At 37.8% G+C, this 27,378-nt stretch overlaps 2 protein-coding genes across 4 annotated transcripts in view; one reads left to right on the top strand and one right to left on the bottom strand.

Moving 5' to 3' along the window:
* Positions 1-6,053, top strand: part of PCSK1 (proprotein convertase subtilisin/kexin type 1) — a 42,808-nt gene extending 36,755 nt beyond the window's left edge. The window contains exons 13-14 of the mRNA XM_032156791.2: positions 1,347-1,508; positions 2,993-6,053. Coding sequence (XP_032012682.1) covers positions 1,347-1,508; positions 2,993-3,370 — 540 coding nt within the window. The 3' untranslated portion in view covers positions 3,371-6,053. The remainder of the gene's footprint in view (positions 1-1,346; positions 1,509-2,992) is intronic.
* The window catches only part of CAST (calpastatin), an 800,936-nt gene that overhangs the window by 373,104 nt on the left and 400,454 nt on the right, over positions 1-27,378 (bottom strand). For all 3 annotated transcript variants that reach the window (XM_058440706.1, XM_058440705.1, XM_032156783.2), the window contains one exon: positions 17,064-17,150. The gene's annotated coding sequence lies outside the window, so the exon portion shown is untranslated. The remainder of the gene's footprint in view (positions 1-17,063; positions 17,151-27,378) is intronic.

Consider the following 27,378-nt stretch of genomic DNA (forward strand, 5'->3'; position numbering starts at 1 on the left):
GAGCTCCTCACCTCAGGTGATTTACCCACCTTGGCCTCCCAAAGTGGTGGGATTACAGGCATAAGCCACCGCACCCGGCCTAGATAACTTTTTGAAAATAAATTATTTAAAGTTCTTGGAGATGTCAAATTAATACAAATTCTATAGTCGTTTGTTACGTTTTTTTCTCTGAGGATAGCTTTCTCCTAAAGACTGCTAAAATTGTGATTTAGAAATGGAAGTTGTAAAATGTCCTGCTCTCGTAGAGCAAAAAAAATGTTCTTTAGTATATGGGCCTGTTCTTGAACTTGGCCTCTATTCTTCAACTCAATTTCACCATCAGGAAACTAAGAAAATCTATTTACTGAGGTGGGATTCATTTCATGTCAACTCTGCAAAATCTGACCTTACACTTCTAAATTTTTAAAGATATTTTAGATTTTAACACATTATTTATAATTGTTGAGCCTTGAAAATTATGACTATTCCCCCAAATATACAACTTTTTGTAACTGAATTTATGGACCTCTTTTATTTATTTAATTTATTTTTTGTCATTGAACTTTATAGACCTCTTTTATTTAGTTTTTTATTATACTTTAAGTTCTGGAGTACAGGTACAGAATGTGCAGGTTTGTTACATAGGTATACACATGCCATGGTGGTTTGCTGCACCCATCAACCCATCATCTACATTAGATATTTATCCTAATGCTATCCCCCCTTCTCTTGCCCCCCACCCCCCACCCCCTGACAGGCCCCGGTGTGTGATGTTCCCCTCCCTGTGCCCATATGTTCTCATTGTTCAACTCCCACTAATGAGTGAGAACATGCAGTGTTTGGTTTTCTGTTCCTGTGTTGGTTTGCTGAGAATGATGGTTTCCAGCTTTATCCATGTCCCTGCAGAGGACATGAACTCACTCTTTTTTATGGCTGCATAGTATTCCACAGTGCATATGTGCCACACAACTTTTAAGGGCTTATTAATACTAGAGGTTGTTTATAATACTCCATAGAGGCTGACTTTTTCCCCAGTGGAATGTTTCTATAAGTTGATAATTGGGAAATATATTTATAGAAGGTACAGTCAGCTTTTCAAGAATACATCCAATATGGAAAAGAAGACTTACATAGATATTTCTGATTTTTAAATTAAATGTTTGATTATGAAGCAATCAGTTTTTAAATTGTTGAACCTACAAATTATCAATTTTTATAGCAAGAGTGGATCCAATGGTTTCTTTCACATGAAATGCACAGAATCTTAAAATGAGATTTTAACAATGAAATCCTTTTTAGCTATTTTGAATGAGTTTGTTTTATATTATCTAAAACACATACTAAATATAGGTATGCTTATTTGTTAGTCTGGAAGAATTCAAAATGAAGGAAGAATTGTGAACTGGAAGCTGATTTTGCATGGGACCTCTTCTCAGCCAGAGCATATGAAGCAGCCTCGTGTGTACACGTCCTACAACACTGTTCAGAATGACAGAAGAGGGGTGGAGAAGATGGTGGATCCAGGGGAGGTCTGTGTGGCTCTGTTCTTGGCATGCTCTCTTTTGAACTGGGGTAGACAATGTAGTCAGTGAAGCTGTACCCAACTTCCAAGCAGGAAATAAGTCAAACATGGATGGGGAGGATAAGAAGTGATAGTGGTAAACTATTTTTTTCATAGGATAAAACTGTATTTTTTCATTCAATATTTTATCCAGAACTTAGAAATCACAATTAATGAATTCAAAAGTATTAAATTTCCTAACATGAATTTTCTCCACTTATGACAGATAACAAATGGAAAAAAAAAGTTGTCTTTATGCACAATCACATATATCTAACATTTGTCCTGTACTTTGTTTTTAAGCATTTTCCACATTGTCTCCTTAACCTATAATCCCTATAACCTAGGAAGGATAGACATTCGTGTATCCATTTTGCAGAAAGAAAAACAAGGCTCAAATGGCCAAATCATGTAGGCTTCTTTTTATTAATTCATTAACTGACACTTCTGGGCAACACGAAGGAGAGCAATAGATCACACTTTTTCTCAAAAAATTTCAGAGGATAGCTAAAATAAGCCGTTCACATTCCTGGGTTTCAGCCTGCTATGGCTCCTGGCTTCCTTCTATCAGATGGTGGAAAAAGCTCACATTTTCTTTATCTCTGTATCCCAGCATCTAGCACAGTGCTTCAGGTGTAATAGATAGGTTTTCAGAATTTTCAGAATGCCCTGCTCTGAATAGGTCCTGCTCTGAGCTGGGTGTTTTGGAAGATACAGAGGCAAAGTAAGTATTCAAGAAACTTATACATGAACTGTGAAGGCCTCAGCTTGAATTCTAGTCCCATTTATATTCTTCAAAGCAGCTTCCCTCCAGGACCTGAGTCCTGAGTACTTTTCTTCACAGTCTGGGAAGCAGGTTAACCTTGTGAGTGTTGGAATATTGAAACACTTCCACAGCAGTTGGCCAAGGGTGGCTTCTCCGAGCTCTCCAGCTCCCTCCTCCCCAGCCTAGCACCTCAGTCTTTCCCCTGACCACTTCTTACAACTCAGTGGCTAAAAGGGTAGCTCTGAAAGCAAGTGCCTCCAGGAAGGCACCCCCATGCTACCGCAACCAGTGGGTGCCTTCTATATGACTTGTTAGATATTTTGATATCGTCTGCTTCCCAAAATGGATTCCATGACAGCAGGCTGACAAGTGAAGAAAACCACCATGTACTGAGTACTTCCCTATACTGTCTCACCCAGTCTTCAAAACCACCACAAATGGAGGTACTCTTATTCCACCTGACAGGTGAAATTGAGGGAGACTAAAAAGGTTGCTAAAGGTACCCCAGAGGGTAGGCAAATGAGGGTTGAAGCCCAACTCCATGTGGCTCCCAGTCTTGAACTCTCTCCCCTCCCCTCATTGCCTCTCAAGCGGCAGGCAGCGTTCCTGTGCTAGGGTTGCACCTAGCTTGTCTGGCCATAAATAATGAACCTTCTTCACTTTGTGGATGGCATTCTTTGTTTTAGGAGCAGCCCACACAAGAGAACCCTAAGGAGAACACCCTGGTGTCCAAAAGCCCCAGCAGCAGCGGCGTAGGGAGCCGGAGGGATGAGTTGGAGGAGGGAGCCCCTTCCGAGGCCATGCTGCGACTCCTGCAAAGTGCTTTCAGTAAAAACTCATTGCCAAAGCAATCACCAAAGAAGTCCCCAAGTGCAAAGCTCAACATCCCTTATGAAAACTTCTACGAAGCCCTGGAAAAGCTGAACAAACCTTCCCAGCTTAAAGACTCTGAAGACAGTCTGTATAATGACTATGTTGATGTTTTTTATAACACTAAACCTTACAAGCACAGAGATGACCGGCTGCTTCAAGCTCTGGTGGACATTCTGAATGAGGAAAATTAAAATAAGTGTGTGGTCCCAAGTTGGAAATATTCATGCTTCTTCCTTACCCTGAGATTTTGCCTGTGTCTGAAGTGGTTGTTTTGTCATGAATTCTTATGCTTATAATATCCTTTGTGGTACCTTTTCTTTTTCTCCCTAAACTGTACATGTGAAGGGGATGAGCTCAAGCAGAAAGTTCAACTTCCAGAATTGATCATAGGTATTTCAAAACACATCTTTCCTGTCTGCACAAGTAAAGTGTTTTGTTCTTTCTGGAGTCACAGTTGACAAAAAGCTCTTACACGACATTAGAACACTGCATTAGAGCCCATTTCAATTCTCAAAAGAAAAGGCAAAACCTGGGATATCAATTAATTTGAAAACATAATCTGCAAAAAATGAGAAAGAGACAGAAACTGTTTCTGTAGCTTGTTCCCTGCCTTGTCCATGTGGTTCTTCAAATTTTGATGCCAAGAAAGTATTTGGTAGGTCTAATGAAGGAGTTCACTGTAAGACTCATTCCCTAGATCTTTCTATTCCAAAGTGCCACTCATTCCTGTAGTCAAAATCTGGTCATGTTGGTCAAAAGCTGGATTATTTAGATCTAGAAACAGACCTTGAAATCTGAATGCTCTGGTTTGAGCAATTTTCGAACATTCTTTGCCTGGTGCACCGTGTCTGTGGTGCCAGAGGCGTCCGTGGATCCAAAGGTGGTTATGACTCGTGTTGCATGCCTGGTCTTTCCTCTGTTTCTCCTTCTTCTGAAAGTTTCCTATACCTGTCTCCTTTCTCAGCCACAAAATAAATGTTGGGAGAAATGATTTATACCACTTTCCCAGAAAAAAAAAAACTTACACTTGGGACTTGGCAAATTCCTAGTCACAATTTTTTTCAGCAGTAACAGGAAACCACTCATCACATGGAGACCCAATGTAATAATAGAAAAATACTCATAATAGGGAGAAACCATGAGAAGTTTTGTTTTTGTTTTTTTTCCAACTGTGTTCATTACAACAGGGTGTTCTAGGTCTTTGAAACTGAATGTTTATTCCTTGATACTAAAAGATCTTCTCCAATCCTATCACTGATAGCGTCCAAATTCTCATCAAATTGCTCCTAAGCTTCAAATCAGAAGCAGAAACTGGCAGGCCACGGACCTTAATTGTCCCTCGGGTAGATTTTGTTTGGCATGCAGAATGTTTTTAAAATATGAGTGGTTACTGAAAATATGATGTTTCACATAAAACCTCATTCTCAGACCCATCTTTGCTCATGGCAACAGTTAGCTGGAGCTGAGTAGCAGCTGCCTGATTAGATGAGCTCTCAGTCCCCATGGCACCCTGCTCCATGCTACCTAGAGCAGGCGCTTGATTCCTTGCTGGGCAGTATCCAATAGGCATTTGGTTTTGCCCACTCCTACACTAAGCGAATGTGTACAAAGTGTAAATGCATTAGGAAAAAGCAAACTACCCGCATCTTCTGTTAGGCAGGATCTGTACAATAATAATTATGAGTTTGCTTATGTAATCTCACCTCACCTGGATGCTCACTAATCCTAATTCATTTATTACTAACCTTCTAGCTTCCTTCTCTCAATATGCTTACAAAGTCTCCAGTCACCTACAACGCTGGCTTTCTCTCACTGAGTTTGCTGTTTGCAATTCTTCCATGAAGTTTGAACTTCATAAGCCAATTCATGGCATTGAACTGGTTCATAAAAAGAACACTAGAGTCTGTCATGTGCTTTGGCTTGAAGTATGGTTGGTAACACAAACTTTCACCTGCTCTTCTACCATTTGAATTTGTGTAGAACGAGGGTGTTTGCAGAGCAATGCCCATAATGCTTAGAGAATGTTTTCCTAAAAGACTTGCAGAATCACTCTGTTCTTGGAAGTTTCATATATTGTTCGATATAAAGTGTTAGATAGAATTTCCAATATTGGAGCATATCAAAAAGTATTAAAACTAAAAAGGAACAGAGAATCCTTAGATTGGCCCGGAGAGGCCAATAAATGAAAGAGTTAGAATGAAAACTCATTACTTTTCCATTCCCGATCTAGTGCTAGATGCATAAATCTTTCTTTTGATTCTTCCTAACAAAATATTTTCTGGGTTAAAACCCCAACCAACTCATTGGGTTGTAGCCAAAGGTTCACTCTCAAGAAGCTTTAATATTTAAATAAAATCATATTGAATGTTTCCAACCTGGAGTATAATATTCAGATATAAAACAGTTTTGTCAGTCTTTCTTAGTGCCTATGTGGATTTTTGTGAAAATGTAAAAGAGGAAACTTATATACTATTTCCCTTGAAATTTTAAACTATATTTTCTTTACAGGTATTTATAACATACCAATGCTTTTATCAAACAGAATTTTAAAGAGCATAATAAATTATATTAAAGAACCAAAAGTTTTCCTGAGAATAAGAAAGTTTCATCCAATAAAATATTTTTGAAAGGCATGTTCCTCTGTCAATGAAAAAAAGTACATGTATGTGTTGTGATATTAAAAGTGACGTTTGTCTAATAGCCTAATACAACGTGTAGCTGAGTTTAACATGTGTGGTCTTGGTATTCTTAAGGGAACTTCCACATTATACATTTGATGTATTGACCAGAATATGTAAAATATGCTTATAAATCAGAAAAATAAATTGTTTCTCACTAACTCAAAAGAAAAAAAGCTCATGTTTCCACCACAAACAAGATCTCCCTCTTTTATTGTGTTTCCCAAATGGACTACACAAAAGAAAAGCTGAAAGTTTACATTAAGGAGTTAATTCCTTTTTAGGATATTGGGCTTTCTAGGAGTCAATTTAAGAATCTACCTGAACAAGGTATGTTTTATTTTCCTCTCTAGCCCATCCTTCACTTTCTTTTTTTTTTTTTTTTTTTGAGACGGAGTCTCGCTCTGTCACCCGTCACCCAGGCTAGAGTGCAGTGGCGCAATCTCGGCTCACTGCAAGCTCCGCCTCCTGGGTTCACGCCATTCTCCTGCCTCAGCCTCTCCAAGTAGCTGGGACTACAGGCGCCCGCCACCACACCCGGCTAATTTTTTGTATTTTTAGTAGAGACGGGGTTTCACCGTGGTCTCGATCTCCTGACCTCGTGATCCACCCGCCTCGGCCTCCCAAAGTGCTGGGATTACAAGCGTGAGCCACCGCGCCCGGCCTTATCCTTCACTTTCTTGACAACATGCAAAGCTGTATGACTGAGCCTTAACTGAAATGTTGAGAAATGAACAAACTATCTAAACTAAACTAAAGGGACTTACTACATGTAAGAGAAATGATTTCCAACAGTTCACCAAATAGGACTTAGTTTACAGGCCAGAGTAAAGCAGCTAAGTGTGAAATCCTTCCCAGAGGTTCTCTCATTAGAACCCTCAAAGTTCCAACTTTTTTTTTTTTTTTTTTTTTTTGCTACAGAGTCTCACTCTTTTGCCCAGACTGGAGTGCAATGGCATGATCATGGCTCACTGCAGCCTCCACATCCCAGACTCAAATGATCCTCCTACCTCAGCCTCCCTCGCAACTGGGACTATAGGTGTGCACCGCCACGCCCAGCTAGTTTTTGTGTTTTTTGTAGGGACAGGTTTCGTCATGTTGCCCAGGCTGGTCTCAAACTTTTGGGCTCAGGTGATCCACCTGCCTTAGCCTCCCAAAGTGCTGGGATTACAGGCATAAGCTACTGTGCCAGGCCCCAATTCCCAACTTTGATTTCCGAACTTCAGGCCCACTTGTCTCTCTTGCTTCAAACTTCCATTCCTGGAATTTTGACCCACCATCTCAGAATCTGACCTTTCCCCCCATGAGGACTGTTTTTTCCTCAGAATCCATTCATTTCTCCTAAGTCGTAATCACTCAGTAAAACTAGAATGATGTTTCAGAAATTCCAGAAGGACTTCTTTCCATTAGGATTAGTTGAAGATATAATTAATTGATTGATTGTACATATTTAAGGTATACAATGTGATGTTTTGATATATAAATACATAGTGAAAGGACTATTATAGTCAAACAAATTAACATATCCATTCTCTCGGTTATGATTTTTCTTTTTTCTTTTGTGGTAAAAGCACCTAAATGCTAAGAAAACTCTTTAAGCAAATTTCCAGTATGTAATACATTTTTGTTAACTATAGTCCTCATACTGTACATCACATCTCTAGACTTTTATCCTACATAACTGCAACATTATACTATTTGACCTATATCTCCCCATTTCCCCCCACCTCTCCCACCCCACTGCAACCACCATTCTACTCTATGTTTCTATCTATTTGACTTTTTAAAAATTCTACATATAAGTGACATTATGCAGCATTTTTCTTTCTGTGTCTGGCTTATTTCTCTTAGCATAATATACTCTAGGTTCATCCATTTATTGCAAGTGGCAAGATCTCCTTTTAAAGGCTGAATTTCATATGTGTGTGTGTATATACATATAATATATATATACAGAAATAGTTGTGTATGTGTGTGTTTGTGTGTATATAAAGCAATTTCCATAGATGGTCTCTACTTTCTTTTGAATGTCCATCTGGTAACTATTGGATTAATCATGTGCATGCTGTGAGTACAAACACAAATACATGCACGTGTACAAAGGATACACATTAATTCTTAAATACAAGTTTAAACTCATGAAGAGGAAGAGAAATGTTTTCCAACTGCCTTGTAATTTGCAAGGCTATAGCATTCATAGAAATGATTGTTAGAACTATCCACTCTGTTCCCTCTGCCCCTGTGGACAGAGTATACTTTCCTGGACCACTGATGTTGACCATGCAATCTACTATGGCCAATGGAATATTAATGAATGCGATGCAAGCAGAGGCCTCAAATGTGCTTGCACAGTTTGGCTTGGCCCTTGCTTTTCAGTGACCCAGCGCTGTGAGGAGAGTGTGCCCCAGGAGCTACTGCCCCTTAAGCCTGATTTCCAGAACAGATGCATATGAACCAGATGTAAATTGAAACCACATTCTGGAACCAAGCCCAGCCAACTCATAGCATGAAGCAGAACCATCCGGAGGAGAACAGTCTAACTAAGCCTGTATGTTGTTGCTATATGTACATATTTTATAAGCATTACTCTATCATTAATGTATCAGTAAAAGGAGGTGACTGAAGTCATTATGTGCCCATCATTCTCATGCATGTGCCAGGGAGGCAGAGACCACTTTCCTGTTTTCTATACTGGTTCTCTCTACCATGGGTGCCACTTTCAGTCAATTTGCCTGGAATGCCATAAAGCACTTTCTCTCTCCTCCACATCCATATGCACCCCATCTCTATACACCCCCATATTGAGAGTGTCTTCATTAAATATGTGTCTGAACAGGGACCCCCAATCTTAAAGGGAATTCTTGTTCTTAGAAGAGGATAGAGGAAAACATCCTCGAATTTCTTCCTGCAGGGTTGTCATGATTGATCCCTTCATCTCACGTATCTTTGTCCCTAGTAGCCCCAGTGGCAGGTGATTTATAAACCTACATGATGTCTCACTGAGAGGAGAGTAGCCTTCGGCCTTAGTTCTGTCTTACATACTTTAAATACTTCTTGCATCATCACTTCTCCTATTTCAGGCACCACCAGGGCTCAGCCCAAAACTCATTCTTGGGGAGGGCCCAGTGCTCCCCACATATCATGCATAATTTTCAGTTCATAGTCACATTCATAGAAAAGAGTGTAATTTGAGTGTTCCGTGGTAGGGTGCCTAGTGCCAGTCTGTTTTGGATAAGAAAATGCTTATTGAATAGTATAAATTTTGAGCCCAAAATGTTAAGAGAGATTTGTAATAATAAAGAAATTTATGGGCTGTTTTAAATTCTCTTGCCAGAGAGAATTAGAAGGAAGAAAGCCCACCTGTGAGATCCTATCCATCCCATCAGGCTTCTCAGAGGTGGATCAAATCCATCTTGTTTATCTGAGCATCTAGGCCCTTGGCTCTGGGTCATTCTTTACTAGCATTTACTAAGCTTTCGTGACATGAATGAATGGCCGTGAACCTGCTGATGTTATTTTTACTTACAGAAACCAAACAGCCACAAGTCTTAGCTTTTCTCAATCAGTTGCTGTAAATGATACTATTCTAATCATTAAAGGACCAAAAATGTCTGAAAATATATTAACAAATTAAAGGCTAGAGGTGTGGACTCTTGAGTCAGCCACAAATGAATCTGAATCCAGGCTCTACCACCTTCTATGTGCCATTGAATCCAGGCTCTACCACCTTCTAACTATGTGCCATTGGGTTACCTCACCTTTCTGGGCCTTATTTACTCATCTCCAACAATGAAGTCTACCTCTTATGCATTTGCTGTTACGATTAAATAAGATAATGCAGAGAAGTAATTTAGTTTTTTTGGTTTTGTTTTGTTTTTGTTTTTGAGATGGAGTTTTGCTCTGTTGCCCAGGCTGGAGTGCAGTGGTATGATCTCAGCTCACTGCAACCTCTATTTCCTGGGTTCAACTGATTCTCTTGTCTCAGCCTCCTGAGTAGCTGGGATTACAGGTGCCCACCTCCATGCCCAGCTAATTTTTGTATTTTCAGTTGAGACGGGGTTTCGCCATGTTGGCCAGGCTGGTTTCAAACTCCTGGCCTCAAGTGATCTGCTCGCCTCGGCCTCACAAAGTGCTGGGATTATAGGCGTGAGCCACTGTGCCTGGCAAAGTATGGTTTCTGTAGAAAGTAAATATTCAGTAAATGTTAGTTTTCATTATTTGTGAGATTGTTGTTTTTATTGTGGTGTCATGAAAACAAAATGGACTTTAGAACCAAACAGATTTGAATTTGTAGCTCTTATGTGCAAATTCAATAAAGGAGAAAATGTAAGAATTGGTGAAGAAGATAAAAATACTGTTAAATATCTCTGGCTAAGATTATGTGGCCTCATGAATTATCATTCCAATGTGAAACTTCCTTTCCTAATGCCACACTGAAAATGGGTTAATCATCACCAGTGTAGACCGAACTGCAACGAGGAGTCCTTGAAGTGACAGTTGAGGCTCAGAAGCCAGTTCCCCAGGACTAAGGAAAGCCAGAGGCAACAAGTGAGGGAAAAGAAGATATTGAATAAAGAAAATCATTGTTTAATTTTGTCTCACATCCAATTGGTAAGGATTTCTCCTAGCATCCAGAAAGAAATTGGAGTAACAATTTTCAAACCAAAAAAAAATTTCTAAAGCATCAAGATGCCAATAACACAAAACAGATTCTTTCTTAACTATATTCACAGCACAGTGCATTGTTTAATTAAATTCTCACAAGAATTGTAAAACAAATCTGAGATAAATAATGTTATTGTTCTTATTTGAGGATGGGAAAAGTGAGGCACTGAGGGGTAACGTGTTTTGCTTGCTTGCTTAAGGTCATACAGATAGCAAGGAGTAGAGCTGAGATTTTAACCTGGCAGTAATTCCAGCATCCAAGCTATGCTTTATACTAGCAAGACAAAAAGGGTGACATGACACTTTAGAAGATATTTATAGCACGGAATAAATATTTATTCTTAAATACAAATTTAAACTCATGAGAAGGAAGATAAATGTTTTCCTAACTGCCTTGTAATTTGCAAGGCAATAGCATTAATATACGTGACAGTTTGAATTATCCACTCTGCTCCTTCTGCTCCATGAACAGAGTATGCCTTCCTGAACCATAGGAATCTACTGTAGATTCTTTTCTGTTATTTGAAATAATAGGAATAGCTTTTGTTAACTGAACATTTTCTTTGCATTAAGCACACACTTTCTATATTTTCACAATGATAATTCATGAATAAGACATGTTATTTCTAATGCTTGCATTATCCTACAAGTGAAGTATTTTTACATATATGGAAACTGAGACTCAGAAAGGTTAAATCATTTGCCAAAGGTTGTACAGTTAAGCCACGATTTTAAAACTGGTTTATCCAACCCCATCTTTTTGCTCTTTCACTCTGTTTCACTTTTTAGCTTTACTTCCAAATTTTGCAAACTGATGCCTTAATAAGCGATCTCATGCTTCCAGGAACACCTAGAGAGTTTATACCGCTTCTTCAAATTTTGGAAACCCCAATAAATTTAAGGGTGAGAGAAGTTGTCCTTGTCAATCATCACTCTTTGACCTATTTTGAAAGGAACCAAAGTTCTTAGGAGGCAACAAACCAATCCAATAATTCAAGCAACATTTGGATGAAGAATCAATCCCATGAACTCATGTGTGGCTCAGCCCCAGGGATGCTAAGATATGTTAATAACCAGCACATTGACTCTAGGAGTATTCTAGTATGTTGGGCCATTCTATTTGTCTCCCCATTTCTTGGCCTTCCTGCCTTGATGTTAATGTGTCTTCTTTTTAAAAAGTTTCTCCAAGTCTATTCTTCGGGATATTTATCAGTGGTGTGGGGTGTGTATGTTTAAAAAGGATGCCCTGGTCTTGCATAGTTGTGGACAAAACCTGAGTTTTTTGCATTTTTTCATTGTAGGACTTCTCAATAGCCTTTTAAATATACTAGTGTGCACTAAGACTCTTTAGGGCTGCATTTTTCAGCATTTGTCCAGACAGAATCCCTTTCTCCTGGAGCATATTCAGGGACCAGTGTTCTCTCGGCTCACTTGGAAAGACACTATCTCCCAGCCAACTACATCCCGTCAATAATTTCCCAGCCTGAGTCTGGGTTCCATCAGAAGCAAGGCTAACAATCCCCATGCTCCTGATTATTTCTGAGACCTTACAGCTCATGCCTTCTCCTTGCCCCAGTGGAAAATGCTGCAGTGCCAGTCAGCTGATGGAAAACAGGTGCCAACTGTGGTCAGTGAGGAAGATGAGTCATAGCCCAGCAGCAGGGATACAAGGGCAGGGAAGACTGCTCAGAGGTGGGAAGAAGAGAGGGAACTCACCCAGTCATGTATGTCCATAAGAGATAGAGTGGTCATTGTTCCAATTTGTCAAGGACAGCTTTCGTTTATCCCTGTTGTCCCAGCATAATTATATCAAAAGTATCTTATTGAACAATAATTATATCTTGTCACTAGAGTACAGATGTGGACTGTCTTCTCAGCTTGCTGATGAGAATTGTACTTCCTAAAATGTTTTGTTCCCACCACAATCACTGAGTCTCAGAATTGGAAGGAATTATCTAATTTTCTACCCAATTTCCTACGCATGAAAGGAATGCTGGGGAGGATTCTGAGAAAAGTGCGGCTTCTTAATAAAAAGAGGTGGAGAGAAGAGATACCTCCTCTTCTTTGTACATATCTCACTGTGCCTGTACATATCTCACTGTGCCTGTATAAAATGCCTAGGACCTTGACAGTCATCCTAGGGCCTTCCCATATACAGTATCCATTTCTGAAAGAGCTCTCCAGTTCCATGAGGTTCAGACCCCATAAAACTCAGGTCTGCCTCCTGCTCATCTCCCTGATCTAAGTCACAAGTCTATGAACGCAACGTCTTGAGTATCTCTCAAGCCTGCCCACTTACTTGTCTCCAGTGCTACCATCCTGGTCCACACTGCCATCTTCTTTCACATTGCTATTGCAACAGAGTGCCCCTGGTCTCCATTCATACTGTGATGTTTCTAAATTACGTATCTTACCACATCACTCTCTTCTTGAAAACTCACTGAAGAGCACTTAGGATAAAACCAAAATGCACACCTGTAATCCCAGCACTTTGGGAGGCCAAGGTGGGCAGATCACGAGGTCAGGAGATCAAGACCATCCTGGCCAACATGGTGAAACCTCATCTCTACTAAAAATACAAAAAAATTAGCTGGGCGTGGTGGCCTGCGCCTGTAGTCCCAGCTACTCAGGAGGCTGAGGCAGAGAACTGCTTGAACCTGGGAGGTGAAGGTTGCAGGGAGCTGAGATTGTACCATTGCACTCCAGCCTGGTGACAGAGCGAGACTCCATCTCAAAAAAAAAACAAAACAAAATCAAAATGCTTAGCATGTGTCTGAAGCCCTGGGCAATTTGGCCCTAACCTGTTTCCATAGCTCCATGTCATCTCCCTGCCCCACTCAGTCTCTGGGTGTAGCACACTGGACTTCCTCCAGTATGATAATGCTCCAAGTTCTTGAACATGCTATTCTACTAGAAATGCTTTTCCTCCATTTCTTTTCTAGTCACTTCTTTCCTACTCACCCTTCAGAGCTTAGTTTACAAATTCTTTCCTCAGGGAAGCCTTTCTGACCATCATACCAGCTTAAGTCAGAAACTCTAGTATATGTGTCTACATAGTGTTTATCACAAGGCAACCACACACATAACCAGTTGTTTATAGCTGTCTCCCCGAACGGAATGTAAGCTCCTCTAATGTCTCTCAGGTTAACTGCAGTATCCCAAAGATTAGCACAGTGTCTTGTACCACAAGGTGGACATCAGTGAGTACTTATGGAAAGTGTTGTTGAGCATTTAGTTTATCTGCAGGTCCATGATGTGCTTTGGAAATTAGAAATTGGGAAGCCAGATTAACCCTTCTCAAGCATCATGAATTGGCAGTGTTAGCATTTTCTTCCTAGATCCCTAAGGAGGGATTTTGTGACTAGCTACCTGGGTGTCACTGGATGGATTACTCTTCCTTTCTAAGTCTCAGTTTCTTCATCTGTAAAATAGGAATAATAATTTCACTTACTTCATAGGGTTGGTTATTTGCTTATTTGAATGAAACACCTACTCTCTGTCAGACACTGTGATAGAGGCCAGAAATAGCATAATGTATTAAATATTATGTGGACATGCCCTCTGCTCTCATGGGCAGTGCTTTTACTTTTTTACTCACCGTTGTATCCCTCATCCTAGTACAATGTCTAGTATGCAATAGCTATTAAATATGTATTTGTTGAATTAATTAATATAGTTCTTTGTGCAAATGAGATGAAAGTGCCAATGAGTAAAAGTAGAGAAGAATAATAGCTGATACCCAGGGAGGATCTACTGGGGGTGGTAGTCAGGATGCTGAGCCCAGTACATGGATGGTTTCACTTATTCTTCATTCAGTGATGTAGATACACTTATTATTATCCCCCACTTTACAGACAGGGAAATACAGTAGTAGCACAAACAGCAGAATTCACCCGATCAAGGTCACATAGCTAATAAGTGGTGAAGATGCGTGATAAACTGCGTGAGCACTAAACTGACAGAACCCTTAGGTGGTATCAAACACTAGCTGAGAACAGAAACCTATGGAAAGAGGAAATGAGGAGAGAAATCCAAAGCTTAGAAAAAGTGAAGTAGCAACATTAGAATAGCAGCAGGGAAATATCTTTCTGTATTTTCATTCAGCTGCTTAGTTATCTATGAAGACTTCATACACCTTTTTCACTCTTCTGTTTTTATGTTCATTGTCAGGTAATAATACACTTAACTATGTCAGGCTGTATAGTTTTATTTAACGCCACATTATATGCCATCAGTTGAAGCACTGGATCATAAGAATGCCATATAACTCTATGTATCTTGATAAGAAAATGCACTTAAAACCGAATTGTAGTCTGCTGATTATTGCTTATACTGATTTCAAAGTAGCCTGATGAAATAACACAATAAAAGGTAGACAAAGAAACAAGCCATATGTCAGATGTATTAACCACAAGGAAGCCAGACAGAGACTAGTATCTGAGATCAAAAGAGCATGTGGGTAACAAGGCAAAGCAAACAGCTCCCCTAGGAGACCAAGAGCTGCACTCACCAGCACACCTCAGTAACCACGTCCAACAGTCGGGCACACATGAGCGAAATACTCAAGGGGCTTTTGAAAGCTGTGTTTTTCTTCTTGACATCTCTTAATTAATTATTTGTGTGACTGTTATTGACCATAACACCCAATTTTACATTCAAATCAGGAGGTCATCCTAATCTATTGCTGAATAAATTACCTTGCTTGGGAGAGCCTCATGATATTCACATGCAAAATTATCCAAGAATAATTGATTAGGATAGCAGTTCTTAAAGTTTTGGGAATCATACACCATCCACACTCAACATTATTGAGGACCCCAAAGGATTTTTGTTTATGTGGGTTATATCTATTGAAACTTTCTGTATTTAAAAATGGAAAAAATTAAATATCTACTTATTAATTAATTCTAAAATTACAGTAATAAACCCACTGTATATTCACATAAATAACATATTTTTATGAAAAATAATTATATTTCCGAAACATAATGTTAATGAGAAGAATTGCATTGTTTTATATTTTTGCAAATCTCTTTAGTTTCTGGCTTAATAGAAGAATGCTGGATTCTGATATGTACTTCAGCATTCAACCTGCTGCAATATGAAATTTTGGTTGAGGTATATGAAGAAAAGGCAGCTTCACAAAGATATGGCTGAAAAAGGAAGGAACATAGTTGTGGATATTCTCCTGTGATACTACACCAAGATTCAACAAGTTGTTTTTTAAAAGGTACAATGTAGACTCTGAAACTATACCAATAAACTTTTTGGGCTCTCCTAAATTAAAATCCATTGGTCTATCTTGAACTTTGAACAGAGTTTTTATCCATGCATAATTTTGTAACCCCAAGCATTGCTATTTGGACAACACTGATTCACTGAGTTATGCAAATGTTCCAAATATTGACACATTTCATCATACAATATTTTTTTTTAAATGCATTAGTTAATATTCCTAATTTCATAATAAAACCTCTAAATATTAAGAAGCCATCAACCTCATGGTAGTAGATACAAGTTTTCTGAAACTTTAATTTCACTTGAAAGCTCAAACTTCATCACCGGCAACAAAGACTATCAGTTTTTGTTTTCCTTGAAGTGACAGGCTCATTTTATTCATTTTCAAGAAAATTTCTGCCAAATACTCAGGTCAGAATAAGCACAGTTTTTCTATAAGTCTTTTCCTTTTTCAAGTAAAAATGATGTTCGATGAAAAAGCAACTAGTTCAGTTTGCAACTCAAACAATTACACAAATGTTTTTCTTCAAGAAAAGCCTGATAATTTGGCATGCAGTAAAGTGCTTTATATAAACTTCACATTTCATCACCCAACTTAAAAGGCATATATTCAAGGGTCTATATTTAATTTTAACTGCTTCACCAAGAGTATTTTTAATTGCATCTAGAAATTTTTTTAAAATTATGAATATGTAAGGGTGAAGCATAACATGACTTCTAGTACAGTTTGGTGTAACTAAGGTACCACCAATAGATTTTGTAACATCAATCTAAATATCAACAAAGTGAAAAAGCCAAATCATGTGAGAATTATTACGAAAATCATGCTGGCTTTGCAGACACCCTGAAAAGATATCAGGACTTCCAGGGTTGTGTGGATGATAATTTAAGAATTGCCGTGTTAGTGAATTTTCAATATTAAGGGATATTGTTCCTTTCACGCAAGCCCATGTAATACAGGTTAAAACCAAGGAAGGCTACATTGAACCAGAAATGGTCCTGTTCAGACACCATTCAGGACGGGCTGCTGTATACCCCCTCTATCCAATCCTGGCGCTGGCAATCAGGTAATAACTGCCACCATGGATAGGGCTAACCCAGATTCGAATGCTTTTCCTTAATGTGGCTACACCTCTGATCTTTAACAAAATGGCCAAAAGGGCTGATTGAGAAGAAATGAACTTAAGCTATAGAATCAAACATACAGATTCTATGTATGCTGTAGAATCAAAAATATCGTGTGCAGGAGAGAGAAAATATTTTAAAATAACTTCAATGCAAATATAAACACAGCAAACTTTACCTCACTGTGGCTCTTCTGTTAACTCCCAGTCCTTTCACACTAGGAACTCACATCTAGAATGGTTCTGTGGTAGTAGATCCTCTGGCCCTAAAAGACAAGTAATTGTAAAAGGTTTTTATGTTCATATCTGTAATTTATCAGAATTTATGTTTACAATTTATATACTTCATCAACTCCATTTTTGTTGCCCTAGCTATTACTCCTATGCTACAGTGTAAGTTAATACAAATGTAGAAACCTGGGAAACATTTGCCCAATGTAAACGGATTCACTAAATACTTGTTTCAAGTCCCTCATTCTCATTTATAAAACAAGAAATATAAATAGCAAATGAATCTAGATGAGGGCCAAAATTAACCCTCATTAGTATTTTTCATGCAATACCTGCTTCGCTCTTACATACTGCATTTGTAACGTTTTTCTCACTTTTTAAGCCAATATTCAAAATCGATGAATATGGTGAAACAGACTTATTCCACTAATGAGAACATTCACTGGTATCAAAAGCTCATAAACATTCCTAATTTTTGATCCTATAATCCCATTCTGAGAAAATATCCTAAGGAAATAGAAATTTTGGCAAAAATGAGAGAGTATAACTAATTGCAGAATGCATAAATCAATTATGGCACATCTGTGAAGTGGAATGTTATTAGGTCACTAAAAATGAATTAGAAAGTTTTATAAGAAATTATTTGTAATAACTATTTTTTAAAGTAGAATATATATTTACTTACATATATACATACACTGTAATCTCAATTACGTAAAAATACATATACACCAACATAAAATTTTTAAATAATACTGTTAGTTTTTTAAAGCTCTAAACTAGAAAATAATTTGAATGATAATAAAATGAATTGGTTAAAGTGTGGGGAAAGGACACTCATAAATAAGAGTATAAGTTGGTATTCTTTTTCTTTACAGCAATTTGGCAGTATGTACCAAAAGTTTTAAAAATATGAATTTTATTCATCCAGAAGTTCTAATTCTAGGACTTTTAAAGGGTATCTTTAGACCTATTTCCAGAAATTGTACTATTCACACAATGGGATAATAAACTGGCACTAAAAATGATGGGGTTTATGAGTTTGTTTCTTTAGTTTTTCGCTTGTAAAACTGGCAAACATTTTTCAGGTTTATCAAGGTATAATTGACAGATCAAAACTATATATTTAAGTGCACAACTTGATGTTTTGATATACATATACACTGTAAAATATTATCCCAATCAAGCTAATTAACATATCTATCACCGCACATACTTACCATTCTTATTTTCTTTTTTCTCTTTTTCGGTGTGGTGAGAACATTTAAGACCTATCTGCTTAAAAAATGTAAAGTATACAATACAGTATTTGTTAACGGTAGTCACTACACTGTACATTAGATCTCCAGAATTTATTCATTTTGTATAACTGAAACTATATCTTTTGACTAACATCTCCCAATTTCTCCTTCCCACTTTCCCTCTTCCTATTCCCTGGCAAAAGCCATTCCACTCTCTGCTTCTATAAGTTTGACTATCTTTGATTCCACATATAAATGAAGTCATGCAGTATTTGTGTTTGTGTGTCTAGTTTATTTCATATAGCATAATGTCCCCCAGGTTCATCCATATCGTCACTGATGGCAGGATAGCCTTCTTTGTTAAGGCTAAAGAACATTCCACTGCGCATATATATATATATATATATATCACATTTTTTTCTTTATCCAATCATTGGTTGGTGAATATTTAGGTTGTTTACATATCTTGATTATTATCAATAATGCAGCAATAAATTAAAAATGATGTTTTTAAAAGTACATTCATTGATTTGGAAATGTATTCAAGGTACACTGTTGAGTGGGGGAAAAAAGCATCCTAACATACAGTGTGAATAGTATTATCCTATTTTGTAAATAAATGTGTAAATAGTTGCACATATATACAGTCATGTATCACTTAACAATGGGAATACAGTCTAAGAAATGTGTCATTAGGCCATTTCATCATTGTGTGAACATTATGAAGTATATTGACATAAGCCTGGAGGGTATAGCCTATTACACATCTAGGCTACCTGGTATAGCCTGTTGCTCCTAGGCTACAAAGTTGTAGAATATGTTACTATACTGAACACTGTAGGGAACTGTAACACAATGGTAAATATTTGTATATCTAGACATATCTAAATATAGAAAAGGCACAGTTAAAATGCAGTATAAAAGAGAAAAAAATGATTTGCCTGTATATCTAACCATGAAAAGAGCTTTCAGGACTGTAAGTTGCTGTGGGTGAATCAGCAAGTGTGATTGAACGTGAGGGCCTAAGACATTACTGTACACTACTGTAGACTTTATAAACACTGTATACTTAGCCTACACCAAATTCATAGATATTTTTATTTGTTCTATAATAAATTAAACTTAGCTTCTTGTAGACTTTTACTTTATAAATTTAATTTTTTAAAAAATTAAAAATTAAAATTTTAATTTAAAAAATCAAAGTTTGACTTTTTTATTTGGCTCTTTTGTAATACGTTTGCTTAAAACATACATTGTGTAGCTGTACAAAAATATATTCTTCCTTTATGTCCTTATTCTATAAGATTTTTATCTATTTTATTTATTTTGTTTTACTTTTTAATTTTCTTCTTAAAAAATAACACACAAACACACACAGCCTAGGCCTACACCAAATCAAGATTATCAGTATCACTGTCTTCCACCTCCACATCTTATCCCACTGGAAGGGCTTTAGGGAGAATGACATTCACGGAACTGTCATCTCTTATGATAACAATGCCTTCTTCTGGAATACCTCCTGAAGGACCTACCTGAGGCTGTTTTACAGTTAACTCTTTTTATATATATGTAGAAGTACACTCTAAAATAATGATTAAAAATATAGTATGGGGCTGGGTATAGTGGCAAACTTCTGCAATCCCAGCACTTTGGGAGGCCAGGCAGGAGGATCAGTTGAGGTCAAGAGTTCAAGACCGACCTGGCCCACATGGTGAAAATCTGTCTCTAGTAAACATACAAAAATTAACCAGGCATAGTGGTGCATGCCTGTAATCTCAGCTATTCAGGAGGCTGAGGCTGGAGAATCACTTGAACCCAAGAGGCAGAGGTTGTAGTAAGCTGAGATTGCACCACTGCACTCCAGCCTGGGCGACAGAGTGAGACTCCGTCTCAAAAAATAAAAAATAGAAATAAATTTTTTAAAGTACAGTATGGTAAATATATAAACTAGTAACATAGTTGCTTATTATCATTAGCTAACATGTACTGTACATAATTATATGTGCTATACTTTTATACAACTGGAAGCACAGTAGTTTTCTTTACATTAGCATGACCACAAACACATGAGTAATGCATTGTGCTACATTAGGATGGCTACAACATTGTTGTACAATAGGAATTTTTCCACTCCATTTTTACCTTATGGGACCACTATTGTATATGTGGTCCATTACTGGCTGAAACGTTGTTATGCATTATATGACTGTATATATGTATATAGAAAAAATATGAATTAACCCTGAGAGGTCTGAGAAAAGAAAAGAAAAGAAAAAAATGAGTAAAGACACCATGATATTAGCATGTGATATTAGAGGGTGATGGTCTTATGGGTGAATGTATCAGTCAGTGTTCTCCAGGAAACAGAATTAATAGGATATATATATAATTAGATATATATTTATATAATTTTATATATATAATTAGATATAATTACATGTCTAATTATATATAATTATATATAATTACATAGAGAGAGAGAGAGATTTATTTTAAGCAATTAGTTTATAGGATTGTGGGGGCTGGCAAGTTTAAAACTCAAAGGATAGGCCAGTAGGCTAGAAACATAGGCAGCATTTTCTATAATAGTGTCTTGAGGCAGAATTTCTTATTCTGTAGGAACCTTCAGTTTTTGCTTATAAGGCCTTCAACTGCTTGGGTAAGGCCAACCCACATTATACAGGGTAATCTCCTTTACTTAAAGTCAGCTGATTGTAGATGTTAACCACATTGCTAAAATATCGTCACAGTAACACCTAAGTTAGGTTTTATTAAATCACTTTAGGAACTACATAGCCTGGCCAATTGACACATAAATTAATCATCACAGGAGACTTTTCCCTTGGTTTTGTGTTTTTTATATTTCTAATTTTTCTTTAACGAAGCTACATTGTGTAGTAAACTCATAAGAGTAAATGCATGTGCATAGTAAAAAAAAAAAAAAAAACACACCAAAAAGCAAATAATAAATTATCCCAGATGATGATTCAGGACTTACTTTCTTTATGCTATTTAACAAACTCTTGTAAATGCTCAAGATTTTTTCCCTTAATGCTATTTCTTGTACAGCTATAGGGGAAGTTGAGAAAACATCCCTCTATATTTAAGCAAGAAAACAACTTCCATATTTGAAGACACCTGAAAATCTCTATCAGATTCTTTTATTCTATGGTCACATCCAATATTCCATTTCCAATGCCCTTTCTAGCTATAATAACTGAGGTTAAACTGCCCCTCTGTTACTATTTCTTATTTCTATTATTCAGGTCAAGACTCCTAGTTGAAAATCACAGGATGATTTCTAACTAATTTAAGCAAAATGAGACTTATTGAATATATGAGAAAGTGTCAGAATCTCAAAGAGTCAGAGAATTGAACTTAAAATGCTAAGCAGCTAGAAATACAGGAACAATGGCCATCTTCTACCCGTGGGGAAATGTATTAGTGAAAACAGCCCTGCTACCACCACCCACTGCTCAGCCCTGATCATATCCGAGATTGAGTGCCGGAAACTCCAGCGCCACAACCCCAGAAGAACGGGAACCTTTCTTCCACCACAACTACCAGAAAATCTCTCTGTGGCCACATCCTAACACGGGTCTCTTTCTCATCGGTCTTTGGTAGGGGTGTATCTGAATGAGGAAACCTAGGTCACGTGCTTGTACCTTAAGTAGCAAAAGATTCTGATGCAGTTTTTGCAGCATACTTTGATGAGACAGGACTCAAAAGATGGAAAACTATAAGACAGCATTTTCAAAAGATGTTGAGCAGACACAAATAATTACTGTACCCATCGACACATGAATATGCAGATTGATGCAGAGAGTCTAGTGGATAGTACAGTATTCTCCTTATTTATCATTTTTACCTTTCACACCTTGAGCTTGAAGAGTGGAAATCAGAAATTATTTCAGTCCAAGACGCTTTCCATTACACCTCCTGTATGTCAAAAGTTCCAGAATAGAGCAAATATTCATGGGCATATCAAGGTTTTCTTTCTGGAATGTCCCAATGAATTTGTTTCTTCTCTGGAAATGGCCCTCTATTATGTGGTCCTAAATGTTTCCTGCTGTTTTTCTACTTGTCATATTACCAAGAATAAAATAAAGAAAGAGGGAGAACGTTTTGAATCCAAAAACCTGTTTTTTGAATTGGAAAACATATGGTTCAGGCAGACATTGCTTTGGTGTTATGGAAACTCATCTTTTCCCCACCAAGTTTATCTGAGTAGCTGGCAATTATTCTACTTTGAAGTATAGCAGGTTTTCTACATAAGGTGCCAAATCTTAATGTTTTTACACATGTTTTATACCAACTCCACATGCTAAACTGAACAGCAAATACTGATGCCCGCAATCAGAACAGGCAAAACATCAAGTCTTTCAGCAAAAACAATGAATTCAAGTAGATAAGTGAGATCCTGTCTCTACAAAAAATACCAAAAATTAGCCAGGCATGGTGGTGTGGACCTGTAGTCCCCACTGCTTTGGAGGCTGAGCTGGGAGGATTGCTTGAGCCCCAGGAGCTCGAGGCTGCAGTGAGCTGTGATTGTGCCCAGCCTGGGCAACACAGTGAGACCCTGTCTTAAAAAAAAAAAAAAAAGAGAAGAAAAGAAAAAAAGAAATGAAACGCTCCATGTCCAGCACAACCAGCCTCATAGATTATAAAACTGCTTAGGAAGTGCTCTTAAGCATTATGATTCTATTGTTAGATGTTAAGTTATTCAAAAGTCTGTCTTTGAAGGGATAGCTGCTTTTATTCCCTATGGAAATGTCCACAGGGCTGCAATGCATCCAGGATATGAAGTAATTTTCTGAAAGTCCTGCACCTCAGTGACAGAGGAAAACTGGCTGTTCCTGAAAAAGACAAATGGACACATCCTCTGTGAAATATTGTTGGCAAAAGCAGAAAAGATTAAGTTGATCTACCAGCACTAAAGAGTTCTATTGGGTTTGTCTACCTATTTTGGGACAGAAAAATGACACGTTCTTACAGAATCTAAGATATTTCATGTCCTACCCTGCACCTTACACAAAGAACCTATTATCCATTATAAACAATCCCTTGGTGCCCTCTGTCATCTAATCTCCAGCCCACAAGTAGAAACGATCCTGAGGCCTTAATTGCTTTTCATAGGTCATCATCACTGTCATCCAGTTCTCTTTGTGGAGCAGAATAAAAAAGGCATGTAACGTAATCAGCTGTCAGAGTGTTCAGCTTTTCCTTGTAAGACAATCCTGCCTGTCAAATGAAAAGAAAGTATTACAGCAGAAAAATATGCATGCCTGAATTCAAGTAGATGCTAAGGATTCTTTCATTAGAAAGAAAGCAAAAATAAATTGGAGAATCAGTTCAAGAGAGGATATTAATATATCCTAATTAGTAATGTCCTTTCCTAGATGTGCCTGGACATTGTGCTATCATCTGTGAAGCTCTTTTTCATTGGGTTAAGTATAAATTGATGAAAGAGGCACCCAGGAGCCAATCTTCCTAGATGATGATGCAAAAGATGTCCTTTTCAGTGAGCATTGATGGTGGCTCCTGCTGAAAATATCCATAAAGCCAGGAAAGAGGGTCACAGAAGATGAAGGAAATAAGACAGTGGTTCCCAAGGTGCAGCCTTAGGAAAGGCAGAAATCTGGCAGGATTTTCAGGAAGGTGTGTGGGGCCCCCCAGAAAGATGTATTGCTTTTGAAGAGACAGGGACAGTATTTGAATCTGGAAATAGCCATAGCCCCCTGGCTACTCCTCAACTCTGGGATCAGGCTTGCTTGTTCTCTGCTTAAGTCCCATGGTATTACATTTATGACCAATGCAGCAGTCCCTGGTGGGTCTGGCCTCCCTAGAAATATTCAGCTCTTTCCCTGGGCAAATGGGTCCCAAATTTCCAAAGTCCTCCTCCTGCAGGTTCTCATGTCTTCTGAGGGCAGCCACCATGATATCCATTGGCTAGAAGAGCCACCCCTGGCCAAGGTCTGGCAAAATACTGAAGGTAATGGGTATAACTTATATGTAATCAGATTCATGGGCAAAAGAAAAATAAATAAAGGACTGAAGAACAAAGCTCTCAGGAATTTTTTTCCAAAATGGAATTTAAAAGGGTGAGGTATAGCAAGGAACACTGAAGGAGCCACCTGATATTTAACAAACTGTGTTGTAGCAGCCCATAAACCTGGGTTCCAATCCTAGTCATTCTATTTACTACCTGTGAGAAATTACTTAAACTCTGAGAGCTTCAATTTTTCCCATTTCCAAAATTGGGGTGATCGTTGCTTCATGCAATTTACAGGAGAAAACAAATGCACAGTATTTCTGCACAATATTGGTACTTAATAAATGTTAGTTTTAAAAAAGAAAGTTAATCAAGGGCAAATTATTGGAAGGAAAAATCAGAAAGTGAGCTAGAGGAGTTTATATGAATGATAACAAAGGCAGCCTGGGATACTGCCTTAGTATTAGAATATAATGTACTTTTAGCTCTGTAATGGTCATAAATCCTGCTGTGTTTAAGGTTTTTTTCTTCTGTTTGTCTTTGGATTTTTAATCCCATTTTCAGCCTATAAATCTGGAGTGCTTTTAAAGACCAGTATAGACTGGTTGTCTAGGCTCATGATCAAAATTCCTTTTTCATACTTTCAACCAATGGGTATTTATTGAACACATACTGTGTGCCAGATGGTATGATAGGTAACAAGAACCCAACACCCAGAATGGTTCCTTCTTTCCTGTGATTTATAGTCCAGCGAGTGAAAGAGACACAGAGCCTCCTAATAGAAGATAAGGAAAGGAAAGTATAATTTTGCACCTTGAGGGTCCAGACACCTTATAAAATACTTCATCTCCATGTCAGTGACAATAAATGTTTCTGGAAGAAGAAAGGAAAAAAGGTAGAGAGGGCAGGAAGTGTGCTATCAGAAAATAAATGTGAATATGCTAAGCCTCTGCCCCATTCCTCATCAACAGTTGACAGCAATTCAAGTAGAGCTCTCCTCCCCCATGAGCTATCGCAGGATTAGTACAGCATCTACATGAGGTGGGAGCTTATTGACTAGCCCTGTTAATGATGACCTTTCTGGAAACTTTTCCAGAACCTGAGTTTTTTAATGCTTTGGCACAATAATGCTTTATCAGCCTTCCTACATAATGAGCTATGGAAATGAGCCAACCATAGAAAAGTGACTCCATTTACTTAGCTCCATGCTACAGATGGCCTAGTGAACACTATGAGCTAATGGAAAACTAACAAATGCTGGTCCAGGTCAACAGCTGTTTCCTTTGTAACTGGGGTCTGCAAGACACAGGTGTATTTCATGGGCCCTTATATAGACTGCCATCTGCTAACGGATGTTCTTCATTTCCTTTAAATATAAAGACAGGTACCTGGAATTGGAAGTGTGAGTGAGTATATTGTGGACATTAACTTGGCTTCGTTTAGGTCTACATGATTGGAGAGCTCTCCAATTTGAGTTATATCATAAACAGATGAATCCCTAAGACAGCACCTCAAGTTTACTCACAGCTTCTCTACGGGGAAAATAGGAATTACATGTGCTTTCTTCTATTGTTTTGCTTGTGGATTTGCTTTACGTGTTTTCTCATAATTCCACCACATCAGGTCTCCCTGAAGCAATAGTTGCACAAAGTAGTCCAAGCAGGCAGGCTAGGCACTTACAATCCAAACTCTTCATATCCCTACTGTGAATATGAAGAGAGCTGGAATACAGCAACAGTACTGTTGATTTCCAGGCCTACCCCTTACATGAATCAGTGCTGCTATTCCTGTGAATTTCAGTTTTCTGTGTATACAGGTTGGATGCAGTTGTGGGGGGTGAAAATTAAAGAACCAGTCTGGCCCTGAAGGGGTGTTTGGCAGCTCCACGTTGCTCTCTTTAGTTTATGAGGTTCCATATTGCATATTGTCCTCAGTTTGGGACCTTTAAAGTTTCAAGAAAGTAAGAACAATTTCATTCAATACCCTGTTAGGGCTGCTTGCTTCTTTTTTGTCTGTCTTACTCCTAGAAATCCCCAGAAGTCTATTATAGTCACTGTTTTATCCCCAGAATCTCTAACAGTGCCTGGTACATACAAAATTCTGGTCCTGGTTCTGCTGCAGTACTGCCTAATATTGTGTAATCTTAGGCAAGTCAGCAAGACATTTAACTAATTAATTATATATAATAAACTATAAAATATATTAATACCTCCTATAATGAGTTTCATATCACAAGGAAAATGGTGATAATCCTTAGCCATTCAGATCCTCTTTTATTTAGTTTGAAATGTAAGAGATTTCCATTTTGAAGGTCAAAACAAGATGAATAGCAGAAATTTCATATTATTTAACCTAAGTCATGACATACATTTTTATTGAGCAGCTACTATGTGCAAAGCATAGTTGTCAGACATTGGGGATACAACAGTGAACAAAAATAAAACTTGTTATCATTGACTTTACATTCTAATTGAAGACAAAAATAAACAGATTAAGAGATGAAAATATAGTGAGTCATGCAGTGAAGAGAGCTTAGAGGGAAAATAAAACAGAATAAAGAGACAAAGAGTCACTTGAGGGGAGGGGTGGCATACTAAAATAAGGAGAATTGAGTAAAATGTACCTACTGAATGTTGAGACTCTCAGCCACATTTCCTTACTTGGATTTGAGATTTTTGGCAGCTGTGTAATTAAATATCAGAAGGGAGATTAAAAGGTCTTCTCATATTCTTCTATGATCATCTTCCCAAGAGAAAAGATCTAAAGGAATTACCTTTGGCTTTCATTTAACAAAACAACTCAGCCAGATCACATCAGAGTGAATTTTTGCCACACAGCTTCTGAGAAAGCTTTTTGATGCTCCATAGTTAAATACCAAGCAGCAGCTAAGGGCTGCCAGACCTTCTTCTAAACTTCAGCCATGAATCTGAAGGTTAGAAGACAAAGCCAACAAGCAAAAACAGTAACTTAGAAGAAACAAAAATTTCACAAGGAGAAGAAAACTTCAAAAATGTTTGATATTTTCAGAGA

Source organism: Hylobates moloch, unplaced genomic scaffold (genome assembly GCF_009828535.3).
Source record: "Hylobates moloch isolate HMO894 unplaced genomic scaffold, HMol_V3 SCAFFOLD_6, whole genome shotgun sequence".
In the NCBI taxonomy this organism is placed as follows: Eukaryota; Metazoa; Chordata; class Mammalia; order Primates; family Hylobatidae; genus Hylobates; species Hylobates moloch.